Source organism: Glycine soja, chromosome 20 (genome assembly GCF_004193775.1).
Source record: "Glycine soja cultivar W05 chromosome 20, ASM419377v2, whole genome shotgun sequence".
Taxonomy (NCBI): domain Eukaryota; kingdom Viridiplantae; phylum Streptophyta; class Magnoliopsida; order Fabales; family Fabaceae; genus Glycine; species Glycine soja.
In genome coordinates this window covers 50,514,565-50,542,386 of record NC_041021.1, presented here as the reverse complement: position 1 = coordinate 50,542,386, position 27,822 = coordinate 50,514,565, and the positions used below count along the sequence as shown (strand labels likewise).

At 33.0% G+C, this 27,822-nt stretch overlaps 3 protein-coding genes across 5 annotated transcripts; 1 reads left to right on the top strand and 2 right to left on the bottom strand.

The window, feature by feature from the left end:
* The first annotated feature begins 42 nt into the window (after nucleotides 1-42).
* LOC114403450 (probable plastid-lipid-associated protein 12, chloroplastic) lies at nucleotides 43-6,157 on the top strand. 3 transcript variants are annotated; one of them, XM_028366442.1, is made up of 11 exons: nucleotides 43-369; nucleotides 438-491; nucleotides 1,083-1,157; nucleotides 1,911-2,030; nucleotides 2,626-2,817; nucleotides 2,964-3,047; nucleotides 3,139-3,231; nucleotides 3,384-3,437; nucleotides 3,522-3,601; nucleotides 5,226-5,333; nucleotides 5,887-6,157. In XM_028366442.1, the coding sequence occupies exons 1-11, from the start codon at nucleotides 178-180 to the stop codon at nucleotides 5,966-5,968; spliced, it is 1,134 nt and encodes a 377-aa protein (XP_028222243.1). In that variant the 5' UTR covers nucleotides 43-177; the 3' UTR covers nucleotides 5,969-6,157. The 3 variants fall into 3 exon arrangements, with proteins under 3 accessions (XP_028222243.1, XP_028222245.1, XP_028222244.1); XM_028366443.1 differs by lacking the exon at nucleotides 1,911-2,030 and having other exon boundaries at nucleotides 50-369; nucleotides 5,887-6,113; XM_028366444.1 differs by lacking the exons at nucleotides 1,083-1,157; nucleotides 1,911-2,030 and having other exon boundaries at nucleotides 44-369; nucleotides 5,887-6,113.
* Nucleotides 6,158-6,411: 254 nt separating this feature from the next.
* Nucleotides 6,412-15,020, bottom strand: LOC114403447 (TBC1 domain family member 10B-like). Its single transcript, XM_028366436.1, has 18 exons — nucleotides 14,625-15,020; nucleotides 14,020-14,089; nucleotides 13,145-13,774; nucleotides 12,862-13,056; nucleotides 12,636-12,749; nucleotides 11,521-11,579; nucleotides 11,226-11,292; nucleotides 11,074-11,125; nucleotides 10,873-10,965; nucleotides 10,658-10,741; nucleotides 10,201-10,565; nucleotides 9,381-9,442; nucleotides 8,972-9,041; nucleotides 8,161-8,241; nucleotides 7,979-8,080; nucleotides 7,307-7,431; nucleotides 6,920-7,034; nucleotides 6,412-6,815 (listed from the first exon to the last, which is right to left on the bottom strand). Exons 1-18 carry the CDS (start codon nucleotides 14,672-14,674, stop codon nucleotides 6,690-6,692), a joined length of 2,460 nt encoding a protein of 819 aa, XP_028222237.1. The 5' UTR covers nucleotides 14,675-15,020; the 3' UTR covers nucleotides 6,412-6,689.
* A 6,397-nt stretch (nucleotides 15,021-21,417) lies between these two features.
* On the bottom strand, nucleotides 21,418-25,863 carry LOC114401227 (probable protein phosphatase 2C 38). The gene is made up of 5 exons (XM_028363690.1): nucleotides 25,377-25,863; nucleotides 24,569-24,915; nucleotides 23,972-24,339; nucleotides 22,131-22,367; nucleotides 21,418-21,955 (listed from the first exon to the last, which is right to left on the bottom strand). Exons 2-5 carry the CDS (start codon nucleotides 24,888-24,890, stop codon nucleotides 21,716-21,718), a joined length of 1,167 nt encoding a protein of 388 aa, XP_028219491.1. The 5' UTR covers nucleotides 24,891-24,915; nucleotides 25,377-25,863; the 3' UTR covers nucleotides 21,418-21,715.
* Nucleotides 25,864-27,822: the final 1,959 nt, after the last annotated feature.

The following is a 27,822-nucleotide window of genomic DNA, read 5'->3' as shown; positions in this document are numbered from 1 at the left end:
TGGCTTTCCAACAGTAATCCGGTTGTGTGGATATTGAAACTCGAAAGTGGGGCAGAAAAGGGATATTCTATCTATATGTTGTTTCCGGGCTTGCCACGTATTCAATTTGATCTTGGCGCCACATAACAGAAAAGGAGAAGCTTGCTCCCTTATCAATACAATAACTAGAAATCTAGAATGGCTTTGAAGCTTGTAAATCTAGGGTTTCACTCATCGATTCCGTGTTCTCCGAGGCCCTTGAAAGATCGGTTCGTGCTTCGGTCTTCTAAAGTGGAGCAAATATCGTTTACGGAATCTGAGAACTCACTCATCGAAGCCCTTCTTGGCATCCAAGGACGCGGACGTTCTTCTTCTCGTCAGCAGCTCAATGTCTCTCTCTCACGTTTCTTCAATTCCTTTCTGAATTCATAATTCATTTTTTTTTTTCTCTCTTTCAGGCTGTTGAGCGTGCTGTTCAAGTCCTGGAGCGGTTAGGGGGTGTACCTGATCCGGTTCGTCTTCAATTTCATTGCATTCTCATTGTTTTATTTCTAAGCTTCTTTTCCAATATGGTTTCGTAACCTTCCTTTTTTCTTCTTAAATCATAATACTTCCTATTTATCATTTCCAACTTTTTAAACTTGTTTCTTCTTTCTTATAAGATCTTGTCCATATTATTTCATGCATTAATTATTTTTTTATTAAAAATATTTCTAATTAAATAAGAGAGATGTTTAACATCAATCTAAAAGAGAGAAAAATATTAATAATAATAATATTTTTAGAAAAATATATAAATTTGTTATTATTAATTTTTTTTTTTTAAATTTTGGTGAACTAAGTAATTGAGGATTATAAATAGGATTGAAAGTTGTAATAGTCAATGTGTTTCATTACCCAGGAATACTAAAATTAGTGACTTGTGGTTTCAGGAATTTACTTTTATTTTTATTTTAATTTCGTTAATTTTAGTGACTTAAGTCGAATGAATCACAATTTTAGAAACTAATGAATTAGATATTTATTCTTAGACATATTTTTCCACTAGTTGTAACCCAGCATACTATTAGGCACGACATATTATTTGTTACTACGTTCTGCAGACAAAATCAAACTTGATCGAGGGTCGCTGGCAGCTAATTTTCACCACAAGACCAGGAACTGCATCGCCCATTCAGGTTCTGTCTTGCCTTTATATCTTGGATGTCCAATGAAACATATTTTCCATTTTTTTACCTTATATTTTCATTATTGCCGAATGCCTAGATTAGACTTCGGGTCTTTGGAAAAAAATACACAAGATCGGATAATTGCTTCAGAAAGGTTATTTAAATTGAGTGCAAATTATTATCGAATCATCATAAAGTTGACTGCCATGTCATCAAATTGTTGGCCAACTCAGCCTTTTCCAATAGTACTTGACAGTTGATTGTATGATTTGGATCCGATTAAAAAATAGAAGTTTTTGAATGTCTCATTTAAAACTATTGTTACTACGACGATGATGATGACAACTTTAGTATATTTTAGCTGTTCAAAGTTTTAAGGTTTTTGTTGTTGTTATTATTATTTTGAAACACAAACCTTATGAAAGGCTTCTTCATCTTGGAATACATGGATTCATCTTTAATATAATTCTTGGAATGACTATATCATTCAGTATCATGAAAACCACAAGGTCATCTCTTGAATATTACCGGACGAAGCAACAGTCTTCATCGATACTACTGATATTAACTCCCTAAGGGAAAGCAACATATATTAGCCTTTTCTACATGGAATCCTGTCTGTGCATTTAGGCATATTGAACTGAAATTGACTTCAACCTTATAATACCAGAACAAGTGTCATGGCCTGTTCAAGACAGACTCTGTAAATTGCTATATCATGTGTCTCAACTCTCAATGTGGTATTTTATATTGCTCTTTCAGAGAACCTTTGTTGGGGTTGACTTTTTTAGTGTATTTCAAGAGGTTTATCTTCGAACAAATGATCCACGCGTATGCAATATTGTGTCATTTTCTGATGCTATTGGTGAGCTCAAAGTGGAGGTAATACTAAATAACTTCAATTGAAGTTATGATAAATTTAATATACATTTCTGTGTAAAACTAAACTTTCTCTCTTTTTATAATACTTGGTAACACTATCACACTCATTGAAGCCCTTTAGCTTAAGAGACTTTGCCAATAGTCCATATAGGTAAATGAATTGTGCTACACATAATCTATAAGCAATGTTGTTATAGGCCTTGTTCAAGGATGATTGTTTTTTTGAAGTGCAATACCATACTTTAAATTCTTAAAAAAAAACAATCAGCTTTGTATACAGCTGATTTACTTACTAATTAGCAATTACTACGTGCTTGTAAAGAATCAAACTTTAATATGGATGACTTTCGGGCTTTTCTTTTCTTTATTTACATATAGCATGATGGTTGAAGTCCCATTTATGTTTGCACTTATTCATACAAAGAATATGATATCATATCTGTACATAAATTTTGTTATCTCTGTTCTTCCATCTATTGAAAATTTGGCTTTGAAAGAGCCCAGTAACATTGTTTGATCTTGTACCTGAGCCCATATAGTTGGATAGAGGTTTAGTTGTTGTAGTTCTTGTTTTTATGTCTTTCAATTTACACAGGCAGCAGCATCAATTGAAGATGGAAAAAGAATCCTTTTTAGGTTTGACAGAGCTGCCTTTTCTTTTAAATTTCTTCCATTCAAAGTTCCGTATCCAGTTCCATTTAGGCTGCTGGGAGATGAAGCAAAGGGTTGGTTAGACACCACATATTTGTCGAGTTCAGGAAACCTTCGTATCTCAAGAGGAAATAAGGTGATTAGGCATTTCCAGTAAAAACATCATTCTAGTAGTCTTTTGTTCCGTTCCTTGAGTAAAATGCTTAATTGTCAATAACATAATGTATTTCTATATACGCTTTATATTTCTGAAGAATTATTAGCAACATATCTATAGTGCAGGGAACCACATTTGTGTTACAGAAGCAAACTGAGCCTAGGCAAAGGTTATTGACAGCTATTTCCTCGGGGAAGGGCATTAAAGAGGTCAGAGTGCTGATTTATTTGTTTATATATTTTTATAAACATAACTGTAATATTTCAATTGTGAATGTTTTTCACACTCTTATTCCAACAGGCAATAGATGAACTTATTTCCTTAAAGCAGAATACTGGTCAAGAAGATCCAGAACTAGAAGAGGGTGAGTGGCAGATGATGTGGAATTCACAGGTTAGATTTTGGAAATCCAAAGGAACGCCGATAATCAATCACTTACTAATTTGAAGTTTTTTTTTGGACAGTGCTGATTGAAGCTCATTAAAATGTGTACATTTTTTGTTGCAAAGCTTCCTTTTCTTATTTTAACAACTTATCATCTACAGACTGTGACGGATAGTTGGATAGAGAATGCTGTCAATGGGCTGATGGGCAAGCAGGTATCAGATTCATCTTATACATTTACTTTAATTCCCACATATGCTGCCTCACATCTTCAGTGTATATTATGATGGCTGTTGCAGATTATCAGGAAGAATGGAAGAATAAAGTTTCTGGTTGATATCTTGCTTGGGCTTAAGTTCTCCATGAGTGGAAATTTTGTGTAAGTTTCCATTGTTTCATGTTACTACTGATGTTCATGAGAGGGTCATCAAAACAAAGGAAATAGGAAGGCAGGCATTTAGTGGCAATGAAGGGACCAACCTCTCTGTAGACAAATAGTGGAGAACCTTTGGATAATTAAGGGGATAGATCTAGAATATGTGAACAAAGAGGAAGGTGGGTCTTCGGCCTTGGACAAAGATATTAAAGCCCAAGGGCACGCATCTGTCACCTCCAGAGAGTACATGTTCTAAAAATGTGTTAAGGCTTCAAGGTAAAGGAATTTTAAGGGAATCTCAGGAATTGAGATTGAGTAGAAGTAATATCAGAACCTGGGTAAGTATGCTAGGCAATGCTTAATGTATGCTTGGAATTCTTTGCCAAAGCTCTAACTTTAAGACAGGGTATTTATAAGTAGGAGAATTTCTGCGGGGGCATCAATGGGAATGTGTAGAATGACTAAATATTTAGTTTTACAATGAGAGGTTGTTTAGGGTGTCGCCATGGGTTGCCTGAACTAAGCGGCTGAGACAAAGTATCTTTTATGAAGTGTGTAGCTTTGATATTTAAGGGCATGGTTAAAGTTAGGGTAGGGGTTCTGGTCTTAGGATGTTTTTTTTTTTTTGGAAAGCAAAACTGGTTTTATATGTCAATAACATCCTAAGACCAGTTTTGCTTTAAAAAACTTCGTATATAAAAAAAAAAATACTAAGTTTTTTAAAGCAAAACTGGTCTTAGGATGTTATTGACATATATCTTGATATGTCAGCTATTTTATAGGTCATGAATTAATTGCTTTTCTCATAGGTCATATCGATAATTTGGCCTCTTTGCACGGAAGGGAGATTCTTTAATTGAAATGGTTGACTTATTTAAAGAGGACAAAATTTAGGTGCAGTTCTTTAAATATTTTTTATACTGTTCTCAAATTGAAATGGACATTAAGATCAGCACCGATTCTGAGATGAAACTCTAAATAACACTAAAAGTATTTAAAGAACTGCACCTATGTGTTGCCCTTAAAAAGCTACAGGTAATCATGATTCAACTTATTGGAAAATCAAAGTTTATTGATAGCAAAAGAGGGGGTTGATCATTTGGATTAGTGGCTAAGAGAATCACAAAGATGTCCTGAATGATGGCCGAGGAAGAATTTCAAATCTATCCAACGTGTTTGTCACATTTTTGGCATTAGTTTGTGAACGAGTATTTAGGAAAGAGATTCTAGAAATTGATTTGAAGAAAGGAATAACATGAGGCGAAGATCAAATGACAATGGAAAGGATCCTGCTGATGAAACAATCACGGTATTTGCATTGATGAAATAAAGAAAGGCTGCAACTGTATGTAAAATCCCTCCAAAAATATAGGTTGTATTTTACCAAGTCGTAGTTTGCCAGGTAAGTAGGTATGTAACTGTATATGATAATCTGTTGAGTAAACCACAGTTGCCTGGATAGGAGTGAGTTATAGTGACAACTGACAACGGATAACTTGATGGGCACAGATTAGAAAAGCAACGTTGATCCATCTATCTATTTATCTCTATACGTGCTCCTTGAATTTTCTGTTTGAAAATACGAACCCCACTGAATGTTCATGATATTTTGCCTCAAATTTGACAGAAAAACTGGCTCCGGAGTGTATGGCGTTACAATGGATGATGCAGCCATAATTGGTGGCCCATTCGGATATCCCTTAGAACTGAAAAACAACTTCATATTGGAGCTTCTGTAAGATGACATCATATTCTCTCTTAATCAATCCAATATATGCATTGAATTCACTTTTTAAGAATATGTTTGGTGAAATTTTGAGTGGAGGGGAATGGAGAGAACTAAATTCCTCTTTATCTAATTTTTGCTCCCCTAATATTCTGAGAATTTCGAAGGAAGGGAAAAAGAATTTAAAATATTTGAATTGAACTGACTAAAATATTTTTACTTATGTTTTAAAATTTAAAATTATAAAAATACAAAAGTAAATTTACTTTTAAAATTCCTTGCCTTCCCTTATCAAACAAGAAAATGACTACCTTACCTCCCCTTTTCTTAACCAAACATAATATCTAATTAAAATTCCCTTCCATTAAAATCCCTAATCTCTTTTGAACCAAACCATTCGTAAGTTTTTTAATTTTAGTTTTCTATTAATGTTTTTTTTCTTTCATTTTCACATCTTCCCTCATTTGTATTCGTTAAGAATTGATTAAAAACTAATAAGAAATCAAATAAAAATATTTGGCATCTCTCTAATATCCCTCACTAGTTGAGTTTTCCTTTGCAGATACAGTGACGAGAAGCTCAGAGTTAGCCGGGGAAACAACAGTATTCTTTTCGTACATGTTCGTACCGATGCATTGAGGTGACCTAGTACATATGTGATTGTTTAGAAGAATAGACGAAACCTTTGCGAGTGACAATTTTAAATTTGTGTTCAATTGGGTATTTAACTGTACGACAATGCAAACTAAATATAAACATAACATGGACGTACTACTTGTTCAGCTTCCATTTCAAGTTGTGGTTTATTAAATGCTTCAATTCTATTTTGGCAAGTAATAGTTTTCCACTCTTCATTTGGGCGTTTAAAATCTTCCGGAGTCTTTCAATTTGAGAGAACCTGTTCATAAAAATTGATGTTTCATTCTGTATTTCAAGGAATTATATTACAAAATCTATCCTAAATTTTTTACCTATTATAATTTATGATTGATTATTAATGTAAAAAAATTTACACTACCAATGCATATAAATTATTTTCCGCCACGCCGATTTCGTTTGGTACCCCATCCAAACATACTTTGTTTCCGTCACCATCTTAAAGTTTATTCTAAAACCATAGAATCCACAAGGTTCCTCCACACGCACGCACACAAGAAAGTTTCTACTATAAATAAACGAGAGATGTATTACAGTTGACCTCGACCGTTCACTTACTTTCCAATTACTATTATTCTATTACATAATAAAGAACAAACAATTAATGAATATGAAATTATATGTTCACCCTAAACAAAAATTACAGACAAGGAAGAAGAAACTAACTTCTTGCTCGTCAAATTGTCTTGAGTAGGATATAAAGAAAATCTAGGCACTGACTTCTTTTCTACTCTCATCCTGTACTTTAAGGCCATTGACGTCTTGTTCACTGATCGTATTTTGTTCCTCAACGCTGGGATTTCCCTCAGCTGGCTCTTCATTAGTGGGTTTCCCCTATTGCAGACAACAGATTCAAGTTATCAACCACAAAAAAAGTAATCATGCAAGTGTAATATTGATAAAACATTGAACCTTTTGGAATGGCTGTTAAAGCTAACCTTGTTTCGATCTCGCCATCCAAGTCCAAATGGACGAGAAAGCAAACTTATCCTCCTAGCAGGGATATCCGGCTCTTGATTGTTTCTCGATACCGGAGAATCTGACTGTGAAGATCTGTAAATCAAGAAGACATTAAGTCAAGCAGTTATGTTCATTTCCTTTCCACTAAAGTTTTGGCAGTTGGGGGAGGTTCAACCATTACAGTGGTGCTTCAAGAATCACCACCAGAAACCAAATGTTAACGATATGTATGTCAAAATCACAACAGATGTTCGTTACAAAAACTTTGAAAATAAAAATATTAAATTGAAAACCCTACCGGAAAAAAAAATTGTAGGTGCACACATGCTGTAAAGACTACAGGGATATTTCAAAAACTTATATACCGTGGAGATTGTAGCACTTTAACTTGGCCAGATTGGTACTGCAATGTAGCCTCCAGCATAGATTCTGCCATAACTGCCCTCTTCTCCATTTCAGCAAGTGCAGCAGTTGCTTCTTCATACTTTTCCTGCCAATATAATATGTATGATTGTAAGATATTGCAATAGAAAAATTCACCATTGTACCAGTCGAAATATAATATAGCAGTATAAAAAGGCATTGACATGGACTTGACATATGGATAAGCAATTAAGCATAGAGATTTTTTTTTGGGGATAGGCAAAGAGATTTATAAATACTTTAATATTATTGCATTGAAAATAGGCACAAGACGAGGCAACTTTGCTGAAATCAAAGAATGCTAATTAGACTGTTGAGCATAGTGCAATCACCACAATCCCCCCACCCCTAAAATAACTGTGAAACAAACATAATCTATCATTATCCGGGGCTAAATTCCAAATGGCATTCAAGTATAGCCTACGACAGAATAATGAATAATCATGTCTAAGATGCTACAAAATATATCAGCCACTATAATACAATGATGCCCAAATCAGGATCACCTTTCTGAAAAACAACGATGCTTTTTTAACATGATTATCTTGTATATGTGACAGATATTAACCAACATACAAGAGCAATACAAGGTAAAAAAAAGGAAAAAAGGTAACCTGAAGGACTTGCGCAGCATATCTTTGTGCGGCTGCATCTTGCTCAGCAAACCTACGAGCATCCTCAGTCACCTTTTGCTCTTGCTCCACCCGCATCAAGACCTATCAGCAACAAAAACTCACATCACACAAGAGAAAACATATGTTATCCCGAGAATGAATACAAACAGACAAAATGAGACCTGAAGCATAGCAGTTTCTTGTTCTTGTTTATCAGCAAGTGCCTGTCGAAGCTGAGCAACCTCTTCATCTAGTTGCTCTACCTGAAGATGATAAGAATTACGTGCTTTAACATCTCAAATAACAAATTAGAACCTAGTCTACAGGACATCTAATCTATAGCTGTTAGAGGCTTTTGATTCGCAATTCGAATCACATGATTCCATACGCGCAATTCTATATCACGAAATGATTTGTAGATGACTTTGAATTGTGTGATATATAGATGAATCTGTAATTCTATATCAACGATATGAATCACACCATTCAGAAGATTGTAGAGAAGACATGATGATGATGGCACTCTGCTGTAAATATATATGATGCACATTGGAAGCTGTAAATTTGAAAACCTTCCGAGTCAGGTGGACGAATTTTCACTGGTTTTACTACTTAGTGCTGAGTTAACCGGTTCTCACTGGATTAAATACATAAATGATCCAAAAACTTGACTGGCCATACTACTGGTTTCCGGTGGTTTGACCAGCCGAGCTGGGCTGGTTTAAATAACACTTCCTATTCTCATCTAATTAACTTTCACATAAATACTACTTCAATTATATAAACATCATAGAACTTCCTGTCTGTGTATCATGGACCTGAATCTGCATCCTGGAATATTCAAGTAGTACTTTGAAAGCAGAGAGTATCCCAGAAAAGGAATTTGCCAAAAAAAAAATGGATGTAGAAGTAAAATACAAGTATCCGTATCCCATACAAATGTGTGATAAGAACTTTCAGAGAAGTGGAGAACCATGTGCGCTCATGACTTACCTTGGCACTCAGTTGCCGCCTATTATCCTGCTTGACCATTTCCATTAATGCTGTTTCCAGCTCCTCCGCTCTGATAAAAAAAGGAAATTGAAAGGAATAAATGCTATGTGCAAAAAAGTGAATCTCTCAATTTTCAGGGGAAACTTCTCTCTCCACTTACATACATACACACATTATACAATGTCATGTAATTTAAGGTTAAAAAAGAAAAAAAAAACAAAAGGAGAATAATTCGAAATACTCTGAAGTTACAAATTTAAACTTCTCATAGACAGAAGTACTCAAGTCTATAATTATATATCATAACCAATGCTTTATGGAACTGGGCATATGATTAAGGTTTTAGAGTAGGTTAGGGGGAAAAGAAAAGAAGTTGCACGACTGCAAGAGAAGTCAGATTTTTAAGTACCTAAGAATGGCTGATCTTTTCTCCTCTAGTAGTCTACAAAGTTCAACCTTCAAACAGACAACCTGCATGGAGTTCACAACGTAAGAACAATGCCATTTTGTAATTAGTTGCTCAGCTTAGATTTACAAAAAATGAGATATGGTGATAATTAAATAACTCAAGTGGGACTTATAAAGTAAAACAAAATCAACAACCATATCAAAACATAGCTTTAACAATGTTGTACCAAAACTCTGCTCAACTCTGATAAAATGTGCATGCATTGAATTAGTAATATATACCAAAAACATAATTGAAATGGAAAATCTGCAAATGTTATGAAGGTAAATTGAGCCTAAGGACCAATTCAGGACAATAGTCCTCAATAACCTGTCAACCACACGTGAATTAAATTAATCATGTTGAGGTTAAGGGTTCATTTTAAGATAAATGCAATCTGTTGAAAATGAGGATAAAATAATATACATTTATTATTAGTAGGAAAGTAGGATTTATAGGAAAGTAGAATCTGATTTTGAGGAAACAAAATATCCTGTGTCATTATTAGTATTTATTATAACGACATCTATATAATGCAACATTCATGGTGTTCTTAAACACACAGTTTTCATTCAATTTTCCTCTGTTTCCTCCTATTTTAACACAATCATTAGTGAGTAGCCAAAACTAATTATGACTTTATAAAACATGGATTTTTTTAACTTCAGTCTTAGTAATTTGAGAATGTTATATATGTGAAAAGATAGCAATAAAATGCACCATCAACTATATCACAATCAAATAAAAAGTGAGAAGGGCCAAAAGGAAAGACAAAATTGACCTGCTCTTGAAGATCTGGAACAGCATCTATCTCACCCTCTCCAGTCAGACTAATCAGAATTTCATCTGCATTAGTGGAACCAGATTCTGTACGAGATAAATTGCCAAGCACTTGCATATCAGCTAGCTTTGATGCTAGTCCCTGAGAATCCTTCCAAGCTTTAAGCCCTTTTGATCTTTCTTCAATGGAAGCTATTACAGCTGGCCGATGTTTATTCCTCAACTGCTGCAAACGAGTTTCATTTATATTTTGGTAACCCATGCAAGCTGTCAGTACAAGCTGACTGCTATCAAATGTGGAGCCAGCCAACGACTGAAGTAAAGTAACTGCATCTCCAGCATCCTTTGTTGTTACCAACGCAGGACCTACAAGACATGATGAAATTAAGTTCTGTGAGCATATGCATGGCTTAAGCATTGCTAGTTTACTTTTTCCATTAAACATTTTCAGCCAGTACCATATAGCTCCATTAAAGCAACTGCAGTTCTAAAGAGCATGACTCGGTTTCCTTCAAAAAGAAGCACATCCCACACTCGAAGAACTGAAGTCCAAATAATTACAATAGATCAGAAGGAAGCTCGAACAATAGTGTACAAATGCTCATTTGACATTGGCAACTTTGTGAAGCAATACTAAGCTACGCTACTCAATAGATAGAACATAAAACCTGACCACTTTCCCAAGGAAGCATGTTCACAAAAATGGACAGGAACCATGGTCCAGTAACCCATGCCACCTGCACTCCCAGATAATCCAGATGATTGGCTGCAAAATAAGTATACACAATTAAATAACAAATAAGAAATGGAATGCTAGAAACAAAATTCACTTTGTGAGTTCAAAGACAAAAATGAATTAAAATAGTTTACAAACCCAATTTGGGAAACCTCTCCCTCACCAACTCCTCAAAAACAAGTTGATCCACCTGATAAAATGATAATATATTTGAATGAATATATGTCAAAATGTAAAAGTTATTCACGCACATTTAATTTAATTGATAATATGAAGTAAAGAAACCATACCTGAGACTCTATCATTTCCTCTGAATAATAGCCATCAAAATAATCATCTAAAATGCCCATTAAGGTCCTGGGAAAAACCATAGTTAGTGATGGAATATCAAATTAGTTCAAATTTAAAATGTAAAAGCTGCTGAAGATGCTGCATAAGCATAAAGCAATCAGTCAGGCATTCCTTCAGGGAAACAATGTTAATCAAACACAGCAGCAGTTATAACGATGATGCTCTATCCATAATTTACTTTGAAAAGTGCATATACTCTAGAAATAATACTCAAGCAGTTATCTAAGGACATACCAAAAGGCATTTTCTTCAGGCATCAAAAGTAGCAATAAGCCAGCAAAAAAATTCATGGCCTGCAATATAAATTATTTCAACAAGCTAAATCAGTGGGTTGTAGATTTCATGAACATACATGATATGTCCATGTGAGAGGGCATATGATAAATGACAAACTTAAATTAATTAATTATCCATGTTATATGACAGATCACTACTCTTCGTATCAATACCATGATTAGAAAAAAAGGACAGATCACTACTATTTATGAATCATACACATCACACATATGAAAGTTGCCACAAGGCATTAGGGCCCTATGCACCTTCAGTCAGTCATGCAACCTCAAAAACAGCTCTTGCCTGATTGAGGTTTGTCACAAAGTAGTTCCCAATTCATCTAACCAATTTACAATTTCAACAAAATGCTTGAGTGAGAGGATGCACATATATGAACCATTCCTATTGTGCTTGGAACACATTTCAAGCTCAAAGATCTTTCACAATAGGTTTGTAGTTTGTGTTATGGATATCAAATACACTGTTTCTATACCACAGTGACACAGATCATCTTCAACTCATTATACTATCAAGCACAAACCTGGAGAAACATTGCTCCAAAGTCCAAAACTACCTTAACAAAGATCAATAATATATTTTGTGGAAGTAAAATAGTGCAAGGTTAATGACTAGCCAAAAGTTTCATTTTCTAGAATTCATATATATAAATATAAATATTTTACATCAGATATTAGTAAAGGGTAAGTAGGTGGGAAATTTAGCTTTGCAAGATTTTTAAAATTTGTCATATCAATTGCCATTGGATTCCTTGACTCATCATTTAAAAGTGATGAAATTCAAGTCCCCAATTTTTATTTTGGAAGGAAAAAAAACTAGTACAAATAAGGCAACATAAATGTCTGTAGTTGTTGATTCGTTGCACTGTGGTACCTCATTAACTAACAAGTTCAGTATGAACCAAGTCCTTTAAGTCTAGTCAGATGTATAGATGTTTCATTTCATATAAATATAAACACCTCATTTAGATTGACTGAAAAATAATGGAAAAAACAGCTTTTATAATAAAAAAAATGGGAAAAATAGAACATGTAACTCTTTAAAGAAGCAAGGACCTGGCAGTAACCAACTGAGGGGTTATGTCGAGCATATGCAGTAAGTAATCGTCTCAAAGCATTTCTACCATCCTCGTCCAGAGCAGGATGACCAGGAAATGTTCGAGGCAGATCCTGCGCAAACAAGCAATGATAATGGACTACTAAGAAGAAACTTGTTTAAAGAGTCATACCAATAATATCACAGTATTAAGAACAATAAGGGTGAAATATCAAAAGCATATACCTTCTCAATCTGTCCTTTGACTCCTTTCCATTTTTCTGGCATACATCCAAAATCTGCACCTGTTTTCCCATTACTGTCAGTTGACTCCATGCTTTGCTGATCAGTTTTAATTTCAGAATCACTTTCTGAGGCTAGCAGATCCTGATAATACTTCTCCACCCGCCTTGCTTTTACACCAACAAAAGCTTGCCAAAGCTGAAACACAATAACAAAAAAGATGGTAACTCACCAAACAATAAATAAATTTCACAACAAATGCAAATCTCATGTATATAGTGCATACCTCTCCCCTCAATGCCATTGGTACTCCACCACGAACCAGAACTTCCAACTCTTCTTTCCAAGGAAATGAAGCCTCTGGTGGTGCAGCATCAGCAGTAATACCATTTGCTGAGGCATTTGTGCCATCAACAACAGGCATATCCGGACTAGGATCTGACCTCTCAACATCATAGAACTCCTCCTCTGAGTCTTCCTCAAATGCTGCTCCTTTTGGTGATTTCACATCATCAGAATGTGATGGTGATTTTGCAGCTTCAATAATCTGTTCATCTTTTACTGACCCAGTTTTCTTCTTTACACGAACACTCATCATATCCTCAATAGTTCGAAGAGATGATCTTATATCTGTCCATAACTGGACTCTGTGAACTTTTGTCTCCTCAGCTGGTGGCACCTCCTCCTTTTGACTACCATTTTCTGCTGCACTGTCAGAACCACCAGGCACCTGGTTGCTTGCTTCATGTCCATCAACACCCTTCTCCGAGCTAGTATCAGCTTCTTGCCCTGCAGCTTCATCACCCAAAACCTTCTCACCCTCCCCCACAACTAATCCGTCTGTGGCCAATTCAGAAGACTCAGCCTGTCTATCAAGAAATGAGTTCCACCTATCTGACCTTTCCTCCTCTTCCTCCTGAAATAGCAATAAAAGCTTGTTACACTTAGAACAACACCATCGATACGAAATTAAGTGCTTCTAGCTTTGGCTTTTGAGGATGAAAACAAAAACAATTTCCACCAACAAGTAGTACAATCTCGTAAGATTCTTCAATTTAGCAGGAAGTGAATTTTCTTTCACATCACTCTCCTAATCCTTCCAGAAAAAACTTAAAAAGTGGCAAGGCTGGAATCATAAACCCAAAGCATGACAAGACGGACCTTGTAAATGTTAGCATATTCACGGTATCTTTGCAGGTGCTGAGGCCGCACAGTAAACCCATAGGCATCCCTGTTCACACCAAACACGCATTAATTTCCAAAAATAAAAAACAGAATCCAACAATAAAAAGATAAAAAAAAAATCAACAGAGACTCAAAATAATTAACTGCACACAAACAAGTAGTACGAAACGAAACAACGAATTAAAGCAAAACGCAACTAAAATCGCCCATCGTCGCCCCCAAAGCTAAAACGACGACACATTCCGCACAAAACGCAATTCGCACAGCACTCGGCATTGATTGCCTCAGCGCAGCGCAGATTCTGAATTATCACTATTCACTACTCACTACTACTAAGTAACAAAAATTAAAATGAAGAAAGAAAAACTTGCAATCGGCGTCAACTGAAACTCAACGGACAGAGAGCGATCTTCAAAATCCACTAATTCAACGGCAAGTCGCATAGTAGTCCAAGTGAAATTCAGACCAAAACATAAAGCAAATGAAAGAGGAAAATGAAGTGTTGATAGACGGATCTAACATAAAAGCGAGAGGGAAGGAAGGAAATACGAGAGGAAGGAGGTGAATAACGAATAATATACCTCTTGTGTTCGAAGGTGATGAGAGGATTTACGGTTTTGTTAGACTTCATTTTGGGATTGGATCGGCGAAACTAGATCTTCTTCGCCTCGAAATTGTGCAACCGAATGCGTATATTTGCAGTTATAGAGTGTTTGCAAGCTAGTGCCAGTGAGTAAGGTAAGCTACAAAAACAGAGAGAGAGAGATTCACATGCACACTGATGGGCGTGAGGAGAGCGAAAATGGCGTCACGTTATTATTACATGTGCTGCGTGAAATGCTCACTCACACTCTCACAAACAGAAGCAATCAAAAGCTAAAAGGTGGTTTGGTTTGGTTCGCTTCGCTTCCTCAATTTTCACTTTTCTTTCTTCCGCGGCTGACCTGACCAATACAATCAACGTGCTGTTTCAGATTTTGACCCGGCTCAACTCTACGCTAATGATAATCAATTAATCATTAATCAACTTGCTCTTGTAAATAACCTTATAGTAATAATAATAATCCTCTACTATTTTCATTTATTTATGCTTTTTTACCCTTAAGTTTAAAATGTGGTGCGGTTCGGGTGGACCGCCATGCCCTAATTTCAACACCGACACCAAACCATACGCCATCATCGTATTATATTTTCAAAATACTATTTGGTTAATGCTTATATAATGGCAAATAGATATTTTTAAGCCGTCCTTGTTTGACCTTTTTCGTATAAAAATGCACGATTTCGCTTAAATGAATCGTTTTGTGTCCTATATATTCTACGTGTGAAGAGAGAAAAATGATTTTTTTATATATATAAATCTATACAAATTTTATACAAAAAATAGAAAAAAAGTAAGATAAATAATATAAAATTCAGTTAAAATATATTGATAATCTAATTTTTGTGTTGGTATTATTTAATTATAAATTATATTACGTTATGCATGATAAAATTGTTAATTTTTAGATGAAAATGATCATTTGTAGTTTTTAATTGATTTCTATATTCTTTTCTTCGGAATTTACCAAAATTTTGGATCACATTATAACACTTTTAGGATAAACATGGATATGGATTAGGGCAGTTAACATGAAAATCAACAACTTATAACCTTTTTTATTCTAAATGTTCAATCATATTTATAATTATCTATTTACTTACTATAAAGATGAGAAAATTATATCGAAAGATGTTTTTTTTTTTTGGTGGTTTAGCCATCAGTTTTCTAAACATAGATGATAGATGCTTATTAAAAGCTTTTTTATTTTAAAAATTTGCAGTCTGTCACAAAAAAAAAGTAAAGGATGACGGAGTTATATGACCTACAAAATGGTTCTTCATTTAGAGTTCTATTATTTGTTAATTCTCTCAAATGGCACTGCAGAAGATTATTTTCTTTTTTAAGAATAAAAAAGAATCAATGAGCGTACTATTGTACCGTACAAATATTCATTCCCTAATCCCTCGTCTCTTGAGGCTATTGAATGCCAAAAAAATCATTCTCTAATCCCTCGTCCCTTGAGGCTATTGAATGCCAAAAACTATTAACATGATCACAGTATAAGATAAAAAGTAGCCATCCGAATATAATAACACCGTTCTAATCTAAAAGTACAGTACTTATTTAATTGTCTAATAAATTTTCAAAAAATACCATTATTTGACAACATTATTTCATATACTACTAAAAAACTTATAAATCAGATGAAAATTTATAAATTAAAAATTGAGAAGTGGAAGCTTATAAACTAATTGTTTGAATTGAAGTCAAACTATTTTGTGAAATTAAATATTAACCTAATTGATATGTGCCTAAAATTTCCAAAATCACAAATACAATTTATGTTGAAAAATTAATATAATATAACAAGATAATTCTCATTTTGTTTTTAATGGGCTGTAAATTATTGATTAAATTTTTATAATTAAGTAATTCTAACATTTCATTACCAATATGTAAACAAATTTACTTCATTTATTCTTTAACATAATTAATACAGAATAATATTTAAATAGTAATTACTGAAATAATATTTGTGTGATTTTAATTTTGAAAATTACTTTCAACAATACAAGTATTGTTAATAATATTTTAGAATCAATGCATGTATTTGAAAAACATAAACATTTAACATAATTCAATATATTCTTTTGTTTATACTTGTTACAGTAATTTATTATTAAAAATGAATTTGGATTTTCAATTTTTAAATATTTATTATAAAAGATTAAAACAATATTTTGCCAACCTATATTCATCCAAAGTTTTTAATTGTTCAATTAATACAATGTCAATATAATAGTAACAAATTAAATGATATATTATATTATCATGATATTTATTGTTTAATAATTCAAATTAATGACATATGATTCTTAAGAAATATATGAAAATTTGAGGGCTAACAAAACTTAGGGCACAAGGCAGCAACCTCAACGACCTTGTAGTTGTCACAATCTTAAGTTAATAATATAAAATGATATTGAATTATTTGGTTATAACTTTATCTCTGTCTCTCTCTCTACATGTGTGTGTAAATTTATTTCTACTAACTTTTTTTACAATATTTTTTAATAAATTATCATTTTAAAAATTAGGACAATGATTTTTAATTTTATTATAGAAAATGGTGAAGATTTTATGATTTTACTTAATCATCTTCAAGTGGGCTACTAGTTTTGAAAATAATTAACGATTGCAATTAGTTTGTGATGTATTTTCTTCTTTTTTTTATCAAAAAGTTATAATTTAATGGTTTAAATATGATTTTTGTTCTTATAATATATATATATATATATATATATATATATATATATATATATATATATATATATATATATATATATATATATATACATTAGGATAAATAATATCAATTTGTATAAAATATTGTGTCAAGCAGAACGCTACTCATTTAAGTCAAGAAGTTGCGTCAAAACTATACTTCTTATAAAAAAATATGACATTGGATCAAGTTGAAATAAAGTGCAAATATAACTTGAGCTCTTATTCAAATGCCTCAGATTTAATTTCTTAAACCTTAATCCATCAAAAATTTCTTTGGGGTTGACTGAGTTAATGAGACGGGATAAATCATAAATACTTATAATCAAATCAACTTATAAGTTGTTAGACTGCCTTATCAAATACACTTGTATATTTCTAAAAAAAGATTGGAAAATGTTGGAAAGAGGGTGCCATCCTAACTAAATTGAATGATCCACCCTTAGCTATTTTTAATATTGGGTTAAGGTTGTTTTGGATATTATATAATTTTATTTACATAAATTTCTTTGTAAATACTTATGGAAGATAAAATAAAAATAATATGAATAAAAAATCATAACTTAAAATTAATATATGTATCTTAGTTATTTAAGAGATTATATGAAAATACTTTGTAAAAATTAAAGGTATGAATTGTTTTAATTTATAGGATAAATTGAATTTATTATATTTTTCTCTGTGTTTATGAAAAAAATATCCAAAAAAATCTTATTATTTAGTCATGTACACGTGTTTTTATTTAGTTATGGGATGGGATATATAGACTCAATATAAATCATACCATGCAATTAGTTTTGACTTGTTAGGTTTTATTTCTGTGTTTGTTTTTATCATAAATATTTTTTTTTTTATATCTAAAACTTTAGGTGAGTTAATTTCATCATAAAAGTTATCAAAGTCGGAACAAGTCTTATAGAAGTATTTATAAATTATTTATCAATAAAATACTCATTAAAAATTGAACCACATTCTTTTTAGATATGAATTATTTATTATTAATTGAATCAACCTTGATTAGTTTATCATAAATATTTTTTAACAAAAAGGCTTGAATTTTTAAATACTTTTTTTAACAAGAAATATTACTTTTTTTTTTCAAAAATTCCGAGCCCCGTTCGTGTTTTTATAACAAATAAAAAAATTGTAAATGTTAACATGTTTAAATGAATACAAACCTTTCTAATATTTTTCTCATTCGTCTACGTTTTTTTTATAAATATTTTGAAAGTATATTGTTTTAAAATACTTATTCTATCTATTAAGGAAGGTATTCTAGTAGATATGGTTTTTTGTTTTAAAGTTTGTCTAATATTTTAAACATATTTTTAATTAAAACATTCTAAATAAAGCTATATTTCTCAATTTATCATTTTAATTACCCCCTGCATGCCCGTCGGCACGTCACTAGTCATGCCGTGATGATCTCTCTAATGCACGATGTTCGCAATATAATGCCATCATGTAGGAGCGTAGACGACTTAGCTTTTCCTCCACCACACATTACTTATATATATATATTTTGCACCTCATGTATATTTTTATAAGAAGTATTTAGAAATTTGATAAAAACTTAGTAACAGCAATATTAATCATAATATATATAATGATTTTTAGACAAATGACAAGCATAAAGATGAATTTATTAAAGATTTAATAAAGATATTAAATAAATAATAATAATAATCATAGCAATAATTAAAATCCAAAACATTATTATTGTTATAACTCACATCTTGTTTTAGTTAAAAATTTGAGTATATGAGCAAATTAAGAAAATAATTAAAATAATACTTGAAAAAACTCATTCAAAGTAGCAAATATATAACCAATGTTTTAATATAAATAAACTAATACCATTACTTAAATTTCTCCTAACCATTTTTAAAATTATATAAACTACCTGCATATATTATTTAAAAGGCTAAAATCATTATGTTAATAGTACCATATAATTTTATAGAAATAGAAAACTCAAATAAGGATGAAAAAACGACACAAGTAAAAGAAAAAAGCAATATTTTTACTATAATCGAAGCTTGAAATATATATAAAATGTAGTGATTCACTATAAATGTTAGTGTGTAAGCTACCTTAACCATGACTATCCACCAATAATTTCATTATAAATTTTTCATTTTCCTTAATACCAAATTTATAAATCTTCTTCATCAGAAGATAAAATTAAAGTTCCACTCGATATCAATTCTAACATAAAAGACTAACTTCCATGTATATGATAATATAATTAACACTCATAACGTGAAATCAATTTCATATACAAAGAGTTAATAACATTACAATATCTTTTTTTTGTTATATACAGACCATAGTTATTATTCACCGAACAGTGGCGAAACAAGGACCTGTAGCTAGTGAGGCCAATTTAGTTTTACAAATATAAATATTATTATCATCCGGGTTTTAAATTGTGGTTGCAATTGTAATCATAATCGTGATTTTGGCATAATTATTAACATTGTGAGAAATTGCAAGAAAATGTGATTAACATGACTGTAATTATGATTGTAGACTAGAATTTAAAATCATGATTATCATATATTTGAAAATAAAACATGAGATGAAATACAATGCGCGATTGATTAAAGTGTAAAAGTACTTGCGAGCTAAAAAAGAAATAGAACTAGTCAATAAAAACAAATTTTGACAACGAAGAAAAATGACGGGCAACATGTTCAAATTATAAAATTAGATGAGATAAAAAGATAATAACACAGAGTCAGGATGCATTTACACTGTCTGAAAAATTGAGAGTAACAAGATCAAATTATAAAAATAAAGAGTAAAAAGATAAAAATGATATATTAATCTTTTGAGTCTACATACAACATAAGTCACGTGAATGATAATTATATTCGAGTTAAATATAATTATTTTTTAATAAAGTTATGTATCTGAAAATGTAACATAATTGGATACTAAAAATTCAAATTTAAGATTCTTTAGTAAATTAGAAGAACTCACATCAATTAATGTACATGTTATGCTTTACAGTAGATACTAATGTTAATTTTAAATTTTATGATATGATTTATTTAGCCTGGTCCCTTGCTATGAAGGATATTTATCTTAATTGGTTGAATAAAAGTTGTCTGACGGTTGAGACCAAACAGTAAGAAGGAAGCGGTTGCTGAATTGTGATCCAAGAAAGAAGAAAGTGGGGATTCCCATCTTATTGTTTGGGAAGGCCTTGGTTAAATCATGTTAATGTATGATTATTGTGGTCATTTATGTGTGAAAGGAGAATTCATATTTGGGGTCTCCTACTTTTGTTGCTTGCTGACTTGATGACCTCTGGAGGTCGAAGCTGTAATGGTCTAATTATGTCCATCGTTTTGTTTTCAATTTGTGTGAAGTAGTTGTGAATTCTTTGGCATGTTGTTAGTATATATCATTAAACACAAACCATGAAAACATATTTGACCAAGATTTATATTGTAAATCAACCATACCTTGTCGGTCTTAGCAGAGGATTCCGGTGAGATTCCTTGTGCAAGTCATGGAAAACCCTAATCTCCCATCCCCAATTCGCCAAGGAGCACCCCAGCACCAACTACAACATTCTGTTCCTGCAATGTCATGTTGTGGAACCCTTCCATCAGAAAGATTGCCCCTCGGTGTTGGACCTGCTAGGGATATTACTTCCTATGGTTTTGGCTATGACCTACCTCAATCACAAGTACAAGTTGCTACTTGCTTGTGTGTGTCAAAGGTATTCATCAAACTGTCACCAAAATATATACCTTTGGGCGGCGTGGAAAATTTGTGGCTTTACATCCTTTGCAATTTCTTTAGAGCTACGGAGCTTTCATCTTCCCGTGCCGCTTCCTCAAATTTGGGATTATTTTGTTTTATCTAATTTACCAGAATTTATTCTTTCCCATCTTCCATTACACGAAGTTCACAAGTAGGTTCCAAGGCGATTTAAATACTTGTGTAACTCATGGTGGGAATTTAGTTTTTGAACTCATGACAAATCAAAGTTGTTTCAATGTGCTAATAATTGCATTATGACAATGGAGATGTATCCAATTTTCTCAAATAAATTAGAAAAACATCACTCATCTGTTATTGTTAGACCCAGTGTCTCAAGTGTGATAACATCTTCTGCGGAATTAATAAAGAGGAGAGTACCAAACACGATACATAAAAAGAAGCTCGGTGGAAAAGGAAAAGAAAACAAGTGTGTGTGTGTGTGAGAGAGAGAGAGAGAGAGAGAGAGGATACTCTTTCTTAATTCTATTATCCCGGGGGAGGGGGAAGGGGAAGGGGAAATGTACATTTGGAATACAAATTTAAGAGAGGGATGGGTTCATTCCTGAACTAGGCATCTATAATACCAATACCATAACCACTATCACCACCTCCTTTGATCGAAACCAAGGGTACACGTGAATTGGCATGAGACAAAAAATTTGAATCAAGATACAAAACTATAACCGTGATGTCATCATGGAAATGTCTCCTCACCCCTCGGTCAATCTTTCTCAAGTCTGAGTATCTCATTTCTCTTTTCTTTGCAGCTTCACAAAGTGCAGTTTTCACAAGTTTCTTCGCGGCTCCCTGTGTCACAACCATGTGTTCAATAGAATTTTATACTAAAAATGGTTACCTAAATCAGCCATAGCTATTGACATGTTAAATAATTACAAATGTTTCATTCCAATTAATGTTAAAATCATTAATAAACATTATGACAGTTATATACATAGGAAAGTCAACTAAATTAGAATCCTACATTACGTGGACAGCTCTGGACAATGTCAACTGCTTCTTGATTGCTCATTTGCTCCCATAACCCATCTGATGCAAGTATAAGAAACTGATCTTGAGGACACAGTTTCTGTACTAGTATAGCTGGTTCAGCTTTAAGGATTGGCTGATCAAAGGGTTCTGAGAGTCGAAATTTTGCTAATAATGGTGCTTTATTAAACTCTGCCTTCTTTAGATAGGCATCACCAATGGATCTTGAAATCTACAATATAAATAAACAGCCTGATTAACACAACTCTTCAGTTCATCATCCTGCTATGGCATTAAATTTCCTTTATACAAAGAAGAACTTATAAAGCAATTAGATTTACAAGTAAATCACACTAGTTAATTCCAACAAAAGTTTCCTGGTAGCAGTCACATATATCACTAAAGTTCCTTTCTATGTATTTGCTGGCTATTATCTATTAACAAATTACAATAACATAAGGGAGGCTTAGTGCATGAGGCTCTCACCTAGGGGGGTCTGAAAAGGGTAGGTATACACAGCCTTACCTAGTGCCAAGGAAAAACCTACTTGGCCAAAAAGAACTCTAGAGCCATAAATCACCATACATCCATTCAAACTACAACATATTCATGAGTTCTCTACGTGGACCACAAAATAACCATAATTGGAAGCCTCAAATGAGGCTAGTGTATTAACAAGAAACAGAATAAGCCTATAACGAAAAATATGATTCAATTTGGAGGGTGGGAAGATGAAAATATTGTTGACCAGGAAAAGGAATGGGGGAGTGAACGGTCACTTTAGTCCACTAACTTTTTCCATCGACTTCAAATTAGTCTTTCTACTTAAAAAAACCTCTCTTTAGGTCCTAAAAAAAATCAATCACACTAGTCCCTAAGTAAAGACTAGGGAGACTGACTTTTTGGTGATTTTTTCATGAGCCCAAGGTATTCTCCGGCCGAAAACCAAAGATCCCCTGAGGTATTAAGATTCATTTAAAAGGCTAACCTTTCTCACCAATTTTTTTTTTCTTACACAAAAGTGTGAGGATCAAACTCCTGATCACATACTTAAGAAACATGATTATCTGCCAACCATACTATATCGTGTTGGTTGACTTTTTGATGGTTTCAAGACAAACATGGTTAATTTTTTGACAATTCAAGGACTTGAGTGGGGGTTTTTCAAGTAGAGGGACTAAATTGAAGATGGTGAAACAGTTGTAAGAATAAATTGGATGTTCAATCAAGCAATGAGCCAATGATGCGGGATGGTGCAGAATTGCACAACACAAAATCAGCTAAACAGAGATAACCTCTTAATGCAAACCACTATGCACTGTATAAAATTAATCCCCAACCAACCACATCCATGAAGGCCAGTTTTATGAAAGCACAAAAGTACTAATAATCTGACAAACTGAATATCACTGAGACTTTCAACAAGATTGTGACTCATGTAACCAACGATGAATTGAATCAACGATTGTTCCTTGAATCTGATGCTCCAACTCAATTCAGGTTCCTAATCTTCTAAAATTGGATCCTAAGCTAGGCATATATCTGATGTCAAAACCTGCTACCATACCTTCTAAGAATTTAGGAAATGCAGATTTTTGTTTGGTTGCATTATGCAATTAGAGACACACGGAGAGTATAAATAAGCAATATAGGATAGTTAAGTAAAATTAGAAAAAGATCAATTGTTATCCAAGCAAAACATTGATGGGGGGGGGGAAAGACTGCATGAATTGGAAAAGGAATAAAAGTTTGCAGAAGACATTAACACAGACCTTGAATGTGTGCGTGTATCTCATAAAAAAAAAAAGAATTTTGAGATGAAAAATTAAAAGTCACCTGAATCAGACCCTTCACGCGCCAGACCTGGTGCTTCATAACCACAATCTGAGGATCATTAGGATGCAATGAGTGCAACTCTTCTCTGACAGATGCATGGCTAGCATTGTGCTCCACGGATAGTTGAATAGCTTTAATCTCTTTCATAGCCTCATCCAGTCTACCTAATACTGCTCGAGAATCTCCTGCATTTGCAATATAGAGCTCCCCACTACATATTATGCCTATCAAACAGCAAGAACCAACTGATGCTATCGGCGGCTTGTGCAGCCACAGCTTCTCTACCAAAGAAAGAAATTCTTCTTCAGTTGCCAAGAATGCTTTATTGATAACATCAGCTGACATTCCATTATTTTCTGAAGTAAACTCTGCATTAAGATCAACCATTAAGTCAGTAAAACATATCAACCAGCTACAAAACTCTTGCTACATAGGAAGGTAAGAATGGTGTGAACTTTGGATGCAAAGGTGAAAAAAATGGTTTTTAAATGGTGAAGTGAAGACAAAAGAGGGGTTATTGGTAATTCACTCAATTTCTAAAGTTATTTCCAGAAATAGCAATTTGTGTTGCAGGATGAAGAAAGAAGAAAAACTTACTCTTGATGTTATTGAATAAACGGTCATTGACAAACCGGGCAGCTTCTGGACCTCCATGCCCATCATATATACCAACAAAAGTTCCTTGAGGATTTCCCTCAGTTAAGCTCAAGGGGCCGGATTCAAGTTGGCTTTGATCCTCTAACAAATTGTTTGCCTGAATAACTGCCATTGAGAATTCACCATTCGCATGTCTTCCTGAATCTTTATACCACAACAAACCATTAGCACGTCCACTTGCATCTCCATGCCTACTAGAAATTTCACCCTCAGATGGTCTCCAACAGGGCGACACAATTCGCCTAATTGTAGCTGATACCATCCCTTACATAGTCTCTCACACACAACTGACCAACAAATAATTCATCAAATAAAAGTCAATGACAATATGAAAAAGCCTAGTTTCCTATCTACACGATCTACGTAACTGAGCCCAAGTCACAAGCTCTAGGAATCAAATGCCTATTAAGAAATACTGACACCATAATATGTAAAAGTGGAAATCATCAAAGATGTTATTGCAGTGTTCAAAACCTGCAACAGGATTTGAGATCATAATCAATTCAGAGACCCCATCATTAACCATCTATCAAACAAATCCAGAATGGGGTTTCATCAATCACTATGAAATTGAACAATAACCAAGTGGCATAAACATTTATTGCCAGAACAGAAACAATCAATTGAAACATGGGGAGCTCTTAAAATTGCAAAGACAAGATTCTAAACTGATGAAGATGTGATCAATTTGTAGATCACAAGAATAAAGAAGACATACAAGGGTAAAAAACAATTTTTTTTATCGTACCTTAGATAGATATGTAGGGAAATTTGGTATTTTTTGATAATTCCTTGTACATTAAAAAGACCACTGACGATTTTAAGGATTGGATGAAAAGGAGTCAGAGAGTTGAGGATTTGATTGATGATTTGGAACGGAGACAAGGCTTTGGGGGGAATTGGTACAGTTTGTTTGTTTCTCCTTTCCTTATTCCATGATAGAAAAGGGGAATTAGAGAAGAAGAACAAAATGAGTCGGTTTGGTGGTGGAAGGAATTTCCAAAGGGCTTTTGGCTTTTGGGGTTGGTCGGCAGTTTTTGTTTTCTAAATTTTATTGGCTTGGTGGGGTTTAGACTTTGACCTTCAACTAACCACCATTTCAGGCAACTTTTCCTCATCTTTCCCTCTTCTTAATTTAGTATATTGCAACCTTTTCTTCAGACAATCTAACGAACCCAGCGCTTCCCCAAACCTCACTCTCTTTTACACTTTCTATTTTTGAAAATATCTTTGACTTGAACAAAAAGACCCAGTGGTCAAGAGTTGTTCCATGAAAAAATGTACCACACTATTTATAGAATATATTCAGTACTGCTTATAGCAAATATTTTACAATCGTTTTCTAAATATATTTAAGTTATGCGTTTGTTAAGTTATCTTATATTAAACTTTCTGACTTGTAAAAAAAAGTTCTCTTATATGATCAGAAACAGTTTGTATTTCTTGTACTGTATCCAATAAATTTTATGATGAATATTAAGTATATTTTGTATTGTTAATTATATGCATAATGGCGTTATTTAAATCTGTATATTTATATTAATGATGAAATATTTAGACTAATTAATTATATATGATTTTTCATGAGCATGATACACAAACAAATCATATGCGATAAGTTATCGGGTAAATTATTCTCATAATTCTAGAAACTTAATGAAATTATACTCGATATTCCTTATTTTAACATAAATTTGACCTTCCTTATTCAAGATAATTATATAAAAAACAAGAAAAAGATGTTAATAAAAAGAGTATATGATATTACATTGTTATATAAATTAAGAGGCGTTTATGTAAAATAAGAAAAATATAGAATAAATTCAATTAAATTTCAAGGAATATGAACATAATTTGGCCGTTATATATTCCAAAAAAAATGGAAGAGAAACTTACAATTAATTAGAGTTTCAATTTCGGTTTTCTACAATTTTTGGGTTATCTTACGTCCCTGAATATTTAACTAGATATTTTACCTGGTGAAGACAATTACAGGATTAGAGCCATTATAGTTCAACATGATCTCGTGATGGTTTTTCTATCTACTGAGCTGTCAAAATTCACCCCTCCTATTAATGGTTTCAGATTTCAGAGATACTATAGTACCTGAGTGGGTTTTGTTGAATTGTTCGTTTCGAGATAAGGTGCGAAGAATTTATGAAGTCTTAGTTAGTTCTACTGTTGGGTTTCATGTGTAAAGTCATTGGAAAAATATGTAGTCCTTTTCATGGATGATTTTTAGACGATTAGGAAAACTTCAAAACTCAAGTTGTTAATGTAATTTAAAAAAATCGTAGATGCTTTTATATATGCAAATTCAAGTGCTTAGTTATTGATTCAGATTTACCTTAAAATTAAGCAGATTCATGCAAAGTTCGATTTTCTTGATGCGTTACATAGGGTTACAAATAAGGTAGCGGATCAATTTAAAAGAAACATTTTTAAAATTACTGGTATTTGCTTCCTTCATTTTGATGTTATTAAATTAGGAAAATATGTTTTGCTAGTGAGATCTATAACTTAAAGAAATATCCACATAGGAATTTTTTTTCCTAGCACGATTGTCAAGATGTAACTTTCTTTTTTCACAGCAGACATAAAAGTTTGAGAACCAAGCAGCACTAATATCTTCGGGAATCCGGAACAGAAAGAATCTACCACCTATTTGTATTTACTTGATAGAACAGAATGGAATGATTGAAACTACATAAATAGAACAGCCGCATTCATGACTCGGGCTCCTCTCGCTACCCAATTGAAGAAAGCAGTATGAAAAAGGTAGGCACAATGGAGAGTAGAAGCGACATACTCTACCAAACTCGTCCTAAGGCATTATTACCGAATAAAATTTAATAAAAACTATAAAATTATGGATAGAGCTTATTAAATAAAGAAAAGAGACCAAAAAAAAAAAAGACAATCTGATTTCCAATTAATTTTGGCCAATAATAACAGTATCCAAAAAATGTATTAAACTCGTGAAAAGATTCAAAATTCTCGTATTCAATCATTGTCATTTGTCAAAAGGGGGAAAACTTTCGTACCGTCAAAAGCAACAACCTTTCACTAGCAAAACATATTTTACTAGATGCTCAAAAATATATGGCCCTTAATTTGGTGCTTATCATGTTTGCAAACTTGAGCTAAAATTATCGAAACTCAATAATTTTTTAACTATAAGCCAAAAAGGGAAA

Excerpts from the sequence above, each read along its gene's own strand:
- LOC114403447 (XM_028366436.1), bottom strand. The coding sequence starts at position 14,674 with ATGAAGTCTAACAAAACCGTAAATCCTCTCATCACCTTCGAACACAAG. Across the intron at positions 11,293-11,520 it reads CCTGAAGAAAATGCCTTTTG|GACCTTAATGGGCATTTTAG; the intron begins GTATGTCCTTAG and ends GGTTTTTCCCAG. Across the intron at positions 8,081-8,160 it reads AAGAAACTGCTATGCTTCAG|GTCTTGATGCGGGTGGAGCA; the intron begins GTCTCATTTTGT and ends TGTTGCTGATAG.
- LOC114401227 (XM_028363690.1), bottom strand. The coding sequence starts at position 24,890 with ATGGTATCAGCTACAATTAGGCGAATTGTGTCGCCCTGTTGGAGACCA. Across the intron at positions 22,368-23,971 it reads GCGTGAAGGGTCTGATTCAG|ATTTCAAGATCCATTGGTGA; the intron begins GTGACTTTTAAT and ends TTTATATTGTAG. Across the intron at positions 21,956-22,130 it reads TCCAGAGCTGTCCACGTAAT|GGAGCCGCGAAGAAACTTGT; the intron begins GTAGGATTCTAA and ends GTTGTGACACAG.
- LOC114403450 (XM_028366442.1), top strand. The coding sequence starts at position 178 with ATGGCTTTGAAGCTTGTAAATCTAGGGTTTCACTCATCGATTCCGTGT. Across the intron at positions 492-1,082 it reads TAGGGGGTGTACCTGATCCG|ACAAAATCAAACTTGATCGA; the intron begins GTTCGTCTTCAA and ends TACGTTCTGCAG. Across the intron at positions 3,438-3,521 it reads ATGGGCTGATGGGCAAGCAG|ATTATCAGGAAGAATGGAAG; the intron begins GTATCAGATTCA and ends TGGCTGTTGCAG.